This window comes from Bombus pascuorum, chromosome 3 (assembly GCF_905332965.1).
Source record: "Bombus pascuorum chromosome 3, iyBomPasc1.1, whole genome shotgun sequence".
Taxonomy (NCBI): domain Eukaryota; kingdom Metazoa; phylum Arthropoda; class Insecta; order Hymenoptera; family Apidae; genus Bombus; species Bombus pascuorum.
In genome coordinates, this window is record NC_083490.1 from 11,515,434 (window position 1) to 11,531,823 (window position 16,390).

The following is a 16,390-nucleotide window of genomic DNA, read 5'->3' on the forward strand; positions in this document are numbered from 1 at the left end:
AAGAGAACATCTTAAAACTATCGACTGAGTCTATCGATTGTATCTAGCACAATCTTCTAGTTACTGCTTTTTGTAACTAGCGCATCTGCATATGGAGAGAGAGCACGAACTCACGTTGCCATTTTCAACAATATGTCGATATAAAAAAATCTCTTCCTCCCTTTTATTTGTAATATCTAGCCATACCTACTTTAGACCTCTTGCATCAGAGAAAAGAAAAGAAAGAGAAGAGAATTTGAATACGATGATTTATTCCAAAGTTGATAGGGAGATGAATCGCCTTGAAATTTAAAATTCAATTTATACACAGAGGATGAAATATTTCTTATATCATATATTACCATTTACCATATATCACAATATCTTCGACCCTTGAATATTAAATAAAAGCTTTATACGAAGAATAAAAAGAGTATAATATAAATGGAAAGCTACAATTACTGTTATCCCTTAGAGTTAGAATAGAATAAAATGTGAATGGCAAAAAATAAAATACGTCGTGTAATTCTTTCTATTTCCAACGTTCGCAGTTACATTCGTTCTATATATATACATACGCACACACGTTTTCGGCTCCCTGGACAGCATGAAATATTAAGATAAATGTATTACGCTCGTCGAAGAGCGTCCTGAAAAATAGCGTGTCACTCTTCAGAAATAAATGAATATCTTAACCACGCCATCATCAATCTTATCGCTTATCGACCGGTTTATACGTGTACCCACGTTCAGCCTAATACGTTTCAATTCCAACATTGGACATTCGAGGAATCTCGAACAGAAATTCCTTCACTTATACATCATGTTACTTTTCAAAGCAACGTCTTTATAGAATTTTATAGAATTAACAGATGTAGAATACGTTTAATAGCTTTATCGAATTGACACGGGTAAGAATTATTTATTGATTAACTGTAACAGGAAATATATTACAAAGAGGTGAATATTTTTAAAAATATTTTTAGGAAGAATTATACGAAGGATTTGAAATCGTAGAATTTTCTCAAATACTTTCCTTGCCATATGAATATTAATTCTACGTAGAATGATAAAATGATTCTACTTTGTTAAGAAAAATGAAGGCAAAGGTAGTTTTACTTTTTAAAAAACGACATAATAGGATATCGAATTTATTAAGATTTAGATTCTAATTATCGATTACTAACGTTGATTCTCGAGTCTAGGTGCTGCCGCTACTATTTATGCCATGTTTCTTCGATAAGCAAAATTATGGAAATGAATTATTTATTTTCTAACAGTCGAACGTTAATTATGTACCTCGACAGTAAAATTGTGAAACTTATAAAAAAGTAGAGAATTGATTTTTGTGGCTTCTAAGAGACTCGTACCAATATTTAGCATATTTTATTATTACTTGCAACGATTAATTAAAGAAACCTGATAAAAATCACATTTATATCCGACACGCGATTTCATACGATTTATTCAGCGTACATCATACGCTCATTTATTTTGTTGGAAAATTGGGCATTAGTCATATATTTCGACAATGAAAGATGAAGCTGATCTTCCGATTTCTATCTCTTATATGTATATCTCGCGTATCAATATTATTCCAATTTTACCATTTTCTTTTATAATAGTTCATTAAAAAAATATAGCAAAAATCACATTTATCTTCGACACCTGCTTTCGTTCCATTTATACAGCACACCTCATAATCCTCACCAACGATGCCCATTCACCGGCATTTCACGTCCAATAACCCAACCAAATTCCCGAAAACATTGCGCGTTATCCTTCACCATGAACAACCACAATACACCATTGCACCATAAAGCGAATAATTTCGTACGGCCACCATGGTCTGGCCGGTACGGTTTGACGATGGCCGTTTCTGTCGCGTTATTAAACTTTACTCTCGCCGCGGTTTTCGACGTGATCATTTAACACGCGCGTAGTACGAGCGTGCGCCATTTAACTGAAATTTTACGCCACGGGGACACTCTATCGCTTGGACAGTCGTTACACCGCCTGCATGCTCGTGGAATCGCGCTAATTGATTAATGGTCAACAGATGCGTAGGCAGCATGCTAATTCGCCCTCTGATTCTCAAACTGTCTCCGTCGTTAAAGCTCTCGCAAAACTCGTCCAACTAACCCCGTAAAATGACGTGAAATTAGGATGACGAAGATAAAAGATTCGAAAATGTCCCATCCTCTTCGACACTCCTTTTAGAGAAATTTTCAGAGATTTTCCAATTACGTCAATACGAATGACTGCAATACGAAACATACAAACCTAACTCGTGATACGTAATATTGGGCATTAGGTGCTAATGACAAAATCCGCGATCATTTAGTAAAACATTTGCAAGTGCGATTTATTTCTTAATTTTTTTAACGACATTTTGAGAAGTCTCACGCTACAACACGATTTTTGAATCGTATCAACAAGAATGACCTTAAAATATAGAAACCTAATTTTCGCTTTAGAATAATACAAAAGAGAGGTTGACGATAACAAATCTGCAACTGTGATTCGCGTTTAGATGTGGCAACGATTTTTCAGTAAAACGTTACTTTATGGATCTTTAAGCCTTATTAATATGAATGATCTTTAAGATCAGGACGTTCCAATAGCTTCAGTTTAATCGATCGAGTCGTTGTTTACACTGTATAGTGGGAAAAACAAAGAGGAATAATAAAAGATCCGTAATTTTCTAGATTTTTAACGAAGCTCTGTTCTGTTCTAAGTATGTTAACGAAGTTAACTAAGTATAAGTTGTATTAGTATAAACGATTTTATAAGATAGGCTGGCAAAATATCTTTTGCTAAACCTATGAAATCTCACAGAAAAGTTGCTTCAATGTTGCATTTCTAGGTGAAGTTGATCTTATGAATGAGAATTGCTTCGTACCATGGTAGGTTTTGCAGCGAATGTCGTTTCGAAGTTTGACTCGATTCTGAGTTACATGGATTAAGTTGATTTTATGAACGAAAGTTGTTTAATACCGTGCTAGCAAACAGTTTCATTATTTTGAACAGAATTATGACAAATTTGGTAGGATCAACTTGTACTTGGCCGAAGTTGATTTTGCTCGTATGAAATGAAAGTTGTTTCAAATTAAGATAAATATTGTTAAATGAATTATTTAAATATCCCTTTGGATTTTTATGTCAAATTTAATTCTGAGGTAAAAAATACCTGCTGATAAAAGGATAAGATTGTTTTTCTAAACAGAAGCAATTTTAAATTATAAAACAGGATAAATGGAAATAGAAAATAAATAAATAAAAAATAGATAAATAATAGGATAAATTTTTTCACCTTTTTTGGTGAAGTTAATTTTCTTCTATGACAAACGCATCCTTTAGATATAAATAAATACACAAAGTTACATAAAGCGTTGTACATAATTATTGAGATATGTATAATTTTATGTGCTAGACTAGGTTAGCTGCGTAGTAGTAATACTTGTATGTGAATATCAGTGTGCAAGTATGTGTGTGCGCGGCGTTTCGAAAACAAAGGAATGTAAACTGTTCAGTCAGTTAATAGTCGGATATGGAAGAAAGTGCTGAGACTCGTGCAAGTGTGTATCGATGAATATCTTTGAAATCGTTTATCAAATAAATATATAATTATTCTAATATAAATTCTAAGTGTAAATTTAGTATTCCTATACCATTATTTCGGCTATTAAGATCGAAAATTCTCAACAATAATATTCCCAATATATATCTCATGGTATAGAATTATATATAATATCCTAATATAGACTTTGACGACCTCACGAGCGAAATTTATCGAATAAATGCGGGTAGTAAACGTATTTACCGCTCAAACATCGATACATCACCGACCAATCCGTTGGAACCTTCTATCCTAATTAATCGCTTGGAAAGCCATTTCCGTCCGGTCTCCGACGCCCACAAGAAACTCCCAAAATCCATCATAGCAAAACGTACACTGTTCCAAACTACTTGCCACCCTATGATCCCAGCTTTTTGCTTCGTTCCCTAACCACCTGGTAATTCTTGTTACAGGAATGTTCCGAGAATGCGTTGAATTGATTGCGTTTCAAAGAGTTTCGGCTTTGGGAATGGACTCGACCGTGGCGTTACTCCTTCTGACCGGTGAGTAGTCACTTTTTCAAACTTTATCGTTCAACTTATATTTCTTGTACATCGTGTTACTGTAAACTGATTTCTTACAGTTGCGAGTTATAATTTATAGAAACTTATATCGTGTATGTTGTACATTTTTAAAAATATTTATTTTCATATCTGCTATCTTTGGAATGTAATGAATTATTCGGTTATCTATATCGGTTCGATGTTTCCATTATTTTCAACGATATAAAATGATTTTATTTCCGGAAGTTGAATTAGTATGTTAGAGTAGTATAATAGATATGTAAAAATACAATTTTCCAGTAATTTTCCAGAATCCGAGAATTTAGTAAAAATTATGAAATAATTCTTTGCCATATTTTACCCAGTGGAATACAAATTCTTTAATTCATCTTGCAAGAACATCTCGAAAAATAATATTTTATATTATAATCCGTATTCATCGTATTACTTTGTCCAACAGAATCAAAATCCTTTGATTCGTTCTTCGCTATGAAATTCCAAAAAATGGTATCTTCCGTATATTTAATTCAGCTTCATCGTTATATTAGATTGTCCGGAAAGTGTCTTTCTTTCACAAACGTGTTCTTTACAACAGTGCGCCTTCATACAAACGTGAAAGCAAGTCTGTGAAATGTCACGGTGTTTATCTCGACAAAACAAAATGGATCGTACGTAATTCGACAAAATGATATAAAACAAAAAAGCTTGTACGTCTATTATTTCTTCATAAAACGAAAGAAACTTTTCGGACAACCTAATAATTCATCGATCGAAATCAAAATTCTGTAATTGACCTTCCGACACAAACTCTTCAAAAATATTATTCTCTATATGATCGATATTCATCGTCATACTTCATTCAACAGAGTGAAAGCTCGTTAATCAAGCTCGCAAAATAACCTCCGGAAATATATTTTTCTGTACACGTAATGACATGTCTTGTCTAATAATGGAATAAAAATCAACGTTCTGCAACAAAATTTTCCACCTGGGTAATTCCAAAAAATGTTCACCCCAACAAGGAGTACAGGTGAAATGGTAGAATGGCCGATTGCCAAGGACAATGGAGAATTGGCAGCGTTCTGGCGTGTCCAGTGTCTAGGCTTATTCTCGTTTCTGAACATAGTACGACCTCTGCCTCTCTACTTTCTTCTCTCTCTCTCTCTCTCTCTCCCTCTCTCTCGCCTCGATAATAGCCACCAGCAGGGGGAAAGAAAAGGGTTTGTGTATCCTAGGGGACGCGTTGCCGTGCTTGAACTGTGTCTAGATTAATGGACAGATAGCGTTCTTATTATATGGAAGCAACGTAAGACAATGACCTACCCAATCTGGCGATCTTTTTCAGAAGTGTATGGAGTAATTTGAATTCCATTTTATGTGGAGTACAAAGAAAACATTATATGAACGAGATTGTTTCCTTTGTACGGTTGACCGATTGGTTTATCGAGAAATTGATAATAGCGTAGATAAGACGTGTGATTGCGATTTGAGTTTCTCTTTCGGTTTAGAAAACGAGAGATTGCATTTTGAAGTGGTACTCTAAATTTCATATCGCTTAAGATGCTAAATTGTAAAGCAAGGAAGTTTGTATACGATATTATCTAAAAGTATCCGAGGATAAAATATTTACGAAATGTTTACAAAAGTTAATTGTTATCGAGAAGTAACTAGGTATCCCAGGATAAAATGTTTACGAAATCTATACAGTTGTTAATTATTATTAAAAAGTAACTAATCAGAATGTAATTTAATGTTGTATGACGAAAACTGTTAAATTCACATCTTTACAAAGGGTGATAAGAAAGTGAAACTTGATTTATTTATATTCTAAACAATTAATTAATATTGTTTAACAGTTCTACGTTCAGAATTTTAATAGAATATTGAATTTATATTTTCTTTTCTTGTAAGCAAATAAAATCACAGTGGACTAAATTACATATACAGGACTCTATAATAATTTTCATTATTTAACTTTAATTAGTATAATTAGCATCCTATTATTATTATACCATTATTTCAATTAATATTAATATACTGAAATAATACAAACAGTAACATTAATTTCCGTATTGTATAAATGAATCCATCAACATATATTAGCAGAATTGAAATTTGTAATTGACAAACCTGATAAAACCTGTTTATTATTTGAAATCATTCGTCTCTATATTGGATGATTCAAATATTCCTATTTAAAACGATAGAAGAATATTACAAGCTGAAAGATCAATTATATTTCCTATATTTGTCTACTAATTGTAAAATTTAGCAGAGTAGAGTTAGAAAATCTGATGTTTTCTTTCAATCACGTTGGAAACATTTTCATGCGCACGTTATCATGCTGTATAACAACCATGATTTTTTAATGAAAATAAATATCTTGCTAGTCGCCCGTTCGGCTAGATTATGATAATAATTTGAAAGTCACGGGAGCCGTGGATGTAAATTAAGAACGCACGGTGGATCATCATTTGCGTATTTTTAATTCCGGTATTGAGTTTTATTTGCTCAACACGTTGTTTGTTACTCTACATTTTAATTAAGGACAGAGGTGGATGTTTGCGCTAGAAGCACGTGGCTTTCGATAAAGCTTCGTCACACGCACTCTCTGAAAGCATCCGCGGTTTTCATACATTTGCGTTTTTAATCTCGAATAAAAATAACGCGTTTGATCGGCTCAACTTCGATTACGCGTCGATTGAGATTTATCGTATTAAAAGAAATACGTATTGTTCTTTTTTCGCCTGTTATAGTTTTACAGCTGTTCCACTATAAATGCACGGTGTATCTTTAAAAAACCTTGTTCCGGAAAACGGATAGAGGAGGAATTTCCTGTATCAAGGAATCGTAAAATGTCGTGGATGATCGCAGACTAGTGTCACCTTATTCCAAATCAAACAAAATCTCTGTAAAGAAGCTTTATCGCGAAAAACAGAAGAAAATTTTCCATCAAAGAATCGAAAGGAGATAAAACGCAAGTATCGAGAATGGTCGTAGACTAGTGATCTTCTTATTCAAATCACTATCCATTCAAACAATCCTATCTTCATCCACGAAACTCTCAATATTCAAATCACAATTCGCCGAACCAAATCAAATCCCTGTAAAGCATCTTCCTCTCTCAAATAGAGAGAGGTAAATCCTCTATCAAGAAATCGAAAAATATCGTGATCCTGATCGTATCTTAGTCACTTTCTTCCAAATCACCATCCACTCAATTATCCACCTGCATGTACGAAACTCTAAATATTCCAACCATAATCCGCACAGCGAAATACCTTCAAAAAATCTGCTTCGAAACAGAGAAAGAAAAGTTGTGGATAAATCATAACTCTGCTCATTGCAAATTATCATCCGTTCAAACGTCGTTATCTCCACGTACAAAGCTCTCGATATTTAAGCCAAAAATCCACACAAGCGACTCGAAGCAACCTCCAATAAAGAACCTTGGTCCGCAACAACGTGGACAAGAAAGAGTCCTCTATGAAGGAATCGAAAGAAGATAAAACTAGAGCATAGTTTGGTCGTCTAGTCACCTACGATCGATACTTTGAACGCGGCGAACCATATTCCGAATGTCCAGCATGCGACGGAAGACGAGGGGGCTGGCTTAAGTTTGATTTGGCAAAGATCGACTCCTCCCGCGTGGTTGGTCTCTCTCTTCTCTCTTCTTTTTCTTTTTTTTTTTTTTTGCGCCTACGATTCCCTTCCGGTGGAAGCGGTCCCGATGGCAAGCAGAAGAGGAAGGATCAGTCTGAGTGTGCGAACGTCCATCGTATACAACGGCCGTTTTCTACGTGTGTCGAAAGAGAGAGAAGGAGAGAGAGAAAGGTGGGAGCGAACGAAAGAGAAGAGATCGATGCAACGACCGAAGAGAGGAACCCGTAGGTTGGAAATAGAACAGGGGAAAGAGAGCAGGAGACAACGAGCTCGAGTAGGAGGATAGGCGAGAAGGGGTTGCAGAAGGGGTTGGCGGGGTGTGGAAAAAAGAGAAAGAAGTACGTTTGGTTTGGCAGCGGGCGGTGGGCGTCGAACTCGGGACATCGCGCGCGGATGACGAGTAATCGATCACGAGCACTGTGCCAACACTCCGGCCCGAACAGCTCAGTGATTCTCATTTTATGGTTTATCGATGCCGGTACGATGCAAGATTCGACGAATCTTGGAATGATGATTTGAGCGTGCAGGGTATATTCTACTTTGGAATGTGTTTTCTCAAGACTTCGTTGGCTCTTTTGCCAGAGCAATTGCCAAGCAATGAGAAGACACTTTAAAGTTTAGAAGCACAAAAATCTATCTACTTCTTGTTACTCTAGATGGTTAAAAAGATTAGAGCTCGCTGTAACAAGTGTGCAATATAGTCTTGTAATTTATATATATGTATATTCGCTTCAAACTCGACACTTTATCGATGACATGATATTTATGACGGTTTATCGATGCCAAGAGGTCGCAGGATTCGACGAATCTTGGAATGATGGTTTGTGCGTTCAGGGTATTTCAAAATTTTAAGAAAGAACACTTGTATAATTTCAAAGCTATGGGAAGGCATTTGAAGTTTGTCTATCGATGTTTCGTACTGTAGTAGATCGAAAAGATTGGGGAAGGTAACGATTTCGAGTTAATTCACTAGAATTTACTTTTACATCGTTAGAATTTAAACTTGTTACAACAGCTTAAATCTTACCCTGTAGTTTCTACATATATTTTTAGATTAGTTCCAAATTTAACATTTTGCGGATTATCTTGATCGTCTGGGAATTATAATTTGAGCATTGATGGTATTCTACTTTGGAATGTGGTTTTTAAGACTTCTTTGGCATCATGCCCGCTTGTGTATTTTACTCGACTGGACAACTGTAAAATTGATATTTTGCCTTGGCTGAATTACAATAATATTTTACAATATCTAACGCTGCAAAACGTTAATAACGAAAAACAGCTCGGTAAAACCCACTCCTCAGACAGCACCACAGAAAAGACACGCATACTCGTCTCAAGGATTCTAGGATCTTGGGATCACGTGTCACACTATGGCAATAATTCAAGCAACGTACGCGAGAGACTCGCGTTGAGAAGAGACGCTCTAGACAGGCCTATTGATTTCTGATCGAGGCAATCGTCGATGCCAACAAGCGTATCAGACCGGGTTTTTTCGCTCGTTCGTACAAAGTTTCGATGCAGGAACAGGGGTGGGGTGGAAATTATCCATTAGAGGACAGCGAAGATAGGCTGCGTTGAAATATCGACGAGTAAACGACAGAAAACGACAGGGTGATACGACGACGATGACGACGATTCGCGATTTCAACCGGTCCTCGATATCGGTAAGAATCGAAACCAAACGAATATTCTTTAAATATTTAAGAGAAACGATCGCAAAGAGCGTTGCTTTTATCAGTTAATTTTGGATGAACGGAAGTCAGCGAATCAGCCGAATCTGAAAATGCTGACGAATCGCTTGTTCGCTAATTATTACGGTGCACAAGTCGGTATACGCCGTTGAGATTTTGCTTCTGCTTATTCCTCTTAATCTGCCTGATGGTAACGAAGAGCTCTGCAAAGTGGGATTTGTTGAGTAATTAATGGTAATAGGATGGCTTCGTTCAGATGAGAATGAAGTGTTTGGATGGATTTTTCCTAACTTTTCTGTGCGTTCAGTGGGATTAAAAAATATTTACTTATATTTAAAAATTATAATATTTCAAATAACATTTAATTACGATTACCTAATGTTGTACTGTTTGGTCGAGATTTGATTAGGTATTGAGTGGTTTGTTATTATAGAAGGTGAATTATGGTAAAAAGTTAGGGTGAAATGTGTGATAGTGGAATTAAATCGAATTTGAAGTCGTTGGTAGTCTCAATTTGAAGTTCCAATTTGAATGTAAAATTATATAAATAAATATAAAATATAAATTTCGAAAATAGAAAATTAGGCGTCTTAAAGGAGGATAGTATTACTGTAGCGATAGGTCGAAAAAGTAGTATTAAGCACGTAAAAAATTGAAACAAGAATTAAAGCCTAGGATTGAAGATAAGTGCGTCTGACCAAAGCCAGTCCTCTTCTCCTTCCTCTGTTTGTTCTGCCGGTATGGTTTAATCCAATTCCAACAGAAACTTGGCCCGCCTTACATCAATTTTCGAAGTATCACCGTAATATTTCTACAAAGATATTGCCAAAACTAATCAAGAACTTCAAATGAAAATCAAATTTAACTAGGTAATTACTTAATTTACATTATACTTGTGATGTTATACTTAATTGCACATCAGTAGAAAATTAAAAAATCAGAAATAATATCCCATAATCAGTTTGTAAAGTAAGAAGTTTCCTAATTAACGCCTTCTGTTTCGACGTAACATTTCATAATAAATAATATTTATGTATAGTTTGTTATTCATAAAAATTAGAACTTTTTTAATTATCCTTACTTTGTGTATATTATTAGCCAAATAAGGGGATAAAAAGTTGAATGTCCAGGAAGTATTTTCTTCTCGTAATGTTAATTATAGAAATCCAACATTTTTTGATTATTTATAATGCAAATACTTTAGTAGAAAAATAAAAGAACAAACGAATTAAACAAGACTGATCATGTAACAAATAGTTTAATTAGAATTCTCCCTGCTAAAAGCGCTTGTTTCTTAATTAACAACGGTTTCATCCGCCCAAGAATTAGGATTTCGATAAGCTCGAATTAATGTTTGGAGATCTGCTTCAGCAGAATCCACATCGAATAACTTGTCCGCATTAACAACTTTGTAACGAGCTGAATGAAGTATTAATTAATTTCTCGCAGTTAATTAACGAACAATTAAGCTAAAGTACTAGAATTGATGCGAAGCACCAATAATTATAACACTTGCCGTTGCAAAATCAAACGAATAAAAAACCGTGCTTCGTTCTACTTCAAGCACGTAATTTTCATTCACAATGCTTTTTCCCTGCTTTCACTCAAATTAACGTTACGAGTTAAAAACGATGAAGGTATTAAAAATTCAATTTCGTGGCGGTTTTAATCAAAAGTTTGATCGAATTTATAAAGTAAATAATTGATTATAACAAAGATGATCATTGCCAATAAACGTCATACAGTTATATGTGCATGTAAAAAGGTGCAAATTTAATTCCACAGAATATTTTCATGGAATATAAATAATTTTAAAAGTTAATATTTATAATCGTATAATACTCTTCTGTAGATCGTTTTTAAACTCTATTATATTATCGATAAAAGTTCTGGAAGTTTTAACCTGTTTGGGTTGGGTTTGTGAGAAAGTAAAGAAATATGTGGGAAAGTTTTGTTCACGTGAATTTTTAAATCAAGCGTCAGAGGATGACGCTTATGGCGAAGATAACTTGCGTCTGACCATACGCAGACCCTTTTCTCCTTACAGTGTTCGTCCTGGTAATTAATTGCTTCCTTATAATAAAAGCTCTAGCTTCTCCCATATGCAGTTTCTCGCGATTGTATTCGAATACTTATGGAAATCTTTCACGAATATATTATGTGTGTTATATGAAACTACTTGAACTTTCATTAACAGTAACGAAACTCAATTATCATAGTTTTATCGGTTGTAAATTTGAAAGAAATCTGTGACGAAACTCGACTACCATAATTATATTTTCAAAATATAAAAATGTACATAGAGACTGCAAAGATATTTAGTGCAAGTATACATTTTGCAGATAATGCGAAAGTATTTAAATAGTCAACTGTCGTTTATTAATAAATCTATATTAATAAATCTAAATATTCAGAGACCATTTTTAATATTCAGTATATGTTTGATATGGTAATTCATACTGTATGTTAATTTTCTATTAAATATACATTTGCAATAAACATATCGTAACTCCTACGTATATCTTCAGGTTAGTTTCAAATTTAACTAATCAAATCAGCATAGTCGTGTCCCATTACAGCGCTAATGAAATTTCAAAATGTTCTACATAGTAAACACGATATACACGGTGACACGATATATACTGACAAAGAATATTGGCAAATATTCTTATTTTCCAAAGAAACACTTTTCTTCTCAAATTCTACATGTTATTTCCATAGTATCAAATGAAAGTACCACGAGATAAAAGACAAGAATTAAACAAGAAATTTAATATCGACATTGGTACAAAATTTAATATCGAATCGAATCAGTTGGTACGCGAATGCCATAATAAATACTTTCTGTAGCCACTGTATATATTTTCCACATATATATATACTGTAATCCAAGATAAGAGAACTATGGATTTTTACGCATTTGTAGAAAACTGAAAGATGCAAAAGTGTACATAATACGCAAAAATATGTGGCGGCACATGAGTTAGAGGACAATTCGAGCCACGCTGTTGTTTTGCCTCGGAATACTGATATCGTTAGGATATACATAATGTAATAATAAACCAACTCCGGGCAAAACAATATCGCCGCCACGTGTAACCGGCAAACAAAGGCGAATGGAAATTTACTGGTACCCCTTCGACCAGTATAAATAAACGAACACGATCGTAAGGTGGCCAGTTTTTCAGTCTCAGGCTCAAGCGATTTTTATTAGCGATCAACACACAGTCTTTAGCGAATCAGTTAGTACCGAGCGGCTTAGCGAACATTCTTTTAATGACCCGTATCGAGCAATCTACGGTTGACTTTGTATTTATAATTAATTATTTTAAAATATATTTGACGGTTTCAACATCGAGTAATCTCGTCATTAAACTACCACACGACCAACCATTCTCTACAAATATATAAAATATGCTCTCCACGGTAGCCGTTAGATAAAACGACCTTCTCCCGAGGTTCTATAGTTTCTTAATTAAATTTTAAAAAATACGAACTCGCATAGAAATCTTCGGTCTAACGATAAATGTTGGAACACCTTTCTTCAGCTACTACATCGCACCGTTTCAAAACTCCATGCACGTTCAAACACCCCCTTCATCATTCCCCTAACAGTGACGTTTTCGTGCGAAAGATGCGAGCTACCGGAATAACGGTAGCCACCGTAAAGTCGTCCATTTTCCAGCGGACACGTACCTTCGCTTAATGTCCGTTCACGGTGATGCAGGAACACGCGTGCAAGGGAAATGGTCGGAGGACGAAGGACACGAGGGGTAGCAGAGAAAGAAGAAAAAAAAAAGGCTTCGGGAGGTGGTGGGTCGCCCGCCAGAGTCACAAAGAATGGCGATCGAGGGTGGACCAACGATGGCAGGCAGGCAGCGGGGGTTGTTGGATGGGTTGGCGAAGGGGTAGACGCGGCAAAGAGCGAGTATCGCGATACTCCATCGGGCAGAAATCGATACGGGGATGGCCAGGGGGACAGGGACTACAGGGGTATGATGCCTCTTCGCTGTCTGTATTTTTCGCGGAAGCATCGCGTGGGCACGGATCCTCGGATACACGTTGCACGTGGCTTTCGACTGTGCTTCAACGTTGACGAGATGATGAATTTTCGACCTGTTTGGAAAGCGATCGTTGTTAACATTTCGCCAGCAGGGAATCTCCTACCTATGGTAATTCTAGCTGTGTTTGTTTTACGCGAACGAACGGATGCTAGATGTAGATGAGTTTGGTCTTCGCTAGGGGTGGAATTTAATGGAAGATAAGCATGCGAACGAGTTTCCTGTTTCTTCTTCCGTTTGAATCGCTAACAGAACGTTGTTTCTAGGTTTTTTCGGGCTATTTAATTTTTTAATTAGCGAATGATGGATTTGGATTTGTGTGTTTTCGGTGTTTGTATTGTAAAAAGCTGGATGATGACGGAGTTGTTTGGTTTGTTAATACTCTTCGTTGAGGTATAACCTGCTAGGACATTTATTATTTGATTTTAGAAATTAATAAGACAAATGAATGGCTGAATCAGTTATTTGTGCTATAGCGTAAGACACTCGTATACTATTGGTCAAAAATGTATTACTACGAAATTTTGTACGTGCAATATTTGAAGGAAAATTTGAATAATTATTGAATATCAGGAAGCCTAAAATTAAAAATACAAATATATATAATATATAGAGGAAACCCAGAACAAAAAAATGATTTAAAGATTTTGCTGTTAAGTAGTATTAAAATAGCATGTGAATAAGCTTCTGTTATTTTTAGAAGCTGCATATTTTTTAGGATACAATATATTAATAAAATATTCGTATTTTTAGCAATACATTATGGAACTCGAATTAATGCTCTTTCAGCAAGTATGAAAAAATTATCGTTCAAAGGAAAATTCAATAAGCTTATGGTATATATCAATCACCAAGAATTTACATTTATGCATAATGTTTGAAAGAATAATTTATTCATTTCAACAGTCACAAAAACACGTAAAATTGATTTTATAAAAACATGTGATTTAACAATTCAAATTTTGATTCACTTCGGCATCTGTAGATTCTAATGCATTTGCAAAGCAAATTGAAAACAATCGCGGCATATCTCTTTGCTTGTAAAAATTAAAATATTGAGAAAGTTGAAAAATATGAATCATTTTCCCTTCGCGTTACAAGTTGCTGTTTCCATCGATCTTCCCTTCACCTCGTTTACGTTTCATGAAAGAATACGTTTTTAATGAGGCACGATAGCCATCTTTTTTCAATCCTTCATCTTCTTTTATCTTACCATTTCTTTTAATCAGCGTTCCATTATCACATTTTATTCGAATCACAGTGAAAATCTTCGATTTATCGTTATATATTTCGACGATTAAAATAGAAAAGAAAAGAAAAATGGAGCAGTTTCGATTTCGGATTCGATATAAATTATTTAGATCGGCGTTGATGGGATCGTCTTTCTTTGATTGTTTTACTCGCTTAGTGATAACGGAATGATAATTATTTATTGCGAAAATATTGAATACTAAGCTAGCTATTACACTCGCGCAAAAATCTTATTTTATTTCTCAGTCAAAATCTTTATACAAAGCATAAATATCATATTCTTTGTTAAACGAGATATTTTCTCTAGTTATCTATGATTTTTTTATCGTGACAATTACTTATTAATATTATTCGTTTGAATAAATCTGACAATGTAGCAAATATTATCGTAAATAACGATATTTTGACGTTTATAACATTACCTAATGATAATAAATGTTGCAGTGATCTAACGAAATAATTTTTAATACAGTTTGTCAAATAATATTGGAGAATCTATTTTAATATTTTTGTATATCGTTTTACTATTTTATCTTCTCGGCCTGTCTTCTTTATCCTTCTAATTTTCCTTATTTTGTACGATTTTCTTTAAACGATGATTGAGAAGGGATATCAGAGATGTCCATTAATTTCAAAGCGTGATTGAAATTTCGAATCTGTATGATCGTAATATTACCGTCAGTATAAATACGTATCCGTTTCTAGAGCGATACTTGATTGATCATTGGACTAAGTACGTTAAAATTAAATTAGGGTTTTTTTTTAAACAGCCGAATTTAATGTAATTTAGTGTTTCACGTTACAGAGGCAATTAACTGTCATATAATGAACTGAATAATTTCCATCATTTCACGCGAGTATCGAAATCATCGAAAATAACATCGAATCGTTTGAAGCTATACCAAAATACCTAAATAAGCATATTTCGAATTTTTTGACGTAATTTTATTTTACTTCAGAAGAATTTGTTTCACGAAATCATATACATTATCGTTAAATTGAACTTTCGTATAACATCTTCATTTTTTGAAATTCACTGTTACCTAATTTTCTCACATAATTTACTTCCTAAGAAACATTCTGACAGATTTCATACGAATTTTTCTTATAAAACAATGATGTACGATCTGTACAATATTTTATAATTAAAGTTCCTATAAATAAACAAACCATACGTAGTCGAATAATTTTTCTCGCGAACATACGATTTCTTCTTACATTTAAACTTCTAAATACAGACATATGCGCAAATAATTTTCCTTGCTAATTTTATGCGGATTATCTTTTTAAAAAAAACACAGATGTGCAATCTACACAGTGTTTTACGTTTAAGCTTCTCATAAGTACAGACACACGTGCAAATAATTTTCCTCGTAAATGTTACACGAATCCTTCCTAAGAAACGCAGATGTGCAATCTACACATTGTTTTACATTGAAATTTGTCCTAAGTACAGCCACATACGGAAATGATTCTCCTCTCAAATCTTAGACGAATTCTTCTTGCAAAACAAATTAAATCGTCAATCTTGAACGCGGAGAAACTCTATCGCCAAGCCGAAGAAATTTCAACCCCAATAGGTTTCCACATCCACTCGCGCTACACCGCATAATTACCGGG

At 34.5% G+C, this 16,390-nt stretch overlaps 1 protein-coding gene across 5 annotated transcripts in view; it reads left to right on the plus strand.

Annotated features, from left to right (window-relative positions):
- The window catches only part of LOC132904862 (cell adhesion molecule Dscam2), a 304,829-nt gene that overhangs the window by 154,997 nt on the left and 133,442 nt on the right, over positions 1–16,390 (plus strand). For all 5 annotated transcript variants that reach the window (XM_060955649.1, XM_060955646.1, XM_060955647.1 and 2 more), the window contains exon 3: positions 4,012–4,101. In XM_060955649.1, coding sequence (XP_060811632.1) covers positions 4,014–4,101 — 88 coding nt within the window. In that variant the 5' untranslated portion in view covers positions 4,012–4,013. The remainder of the gene's footprint in view (positions 1–4,011; positions 4,102–16,390) is intronic.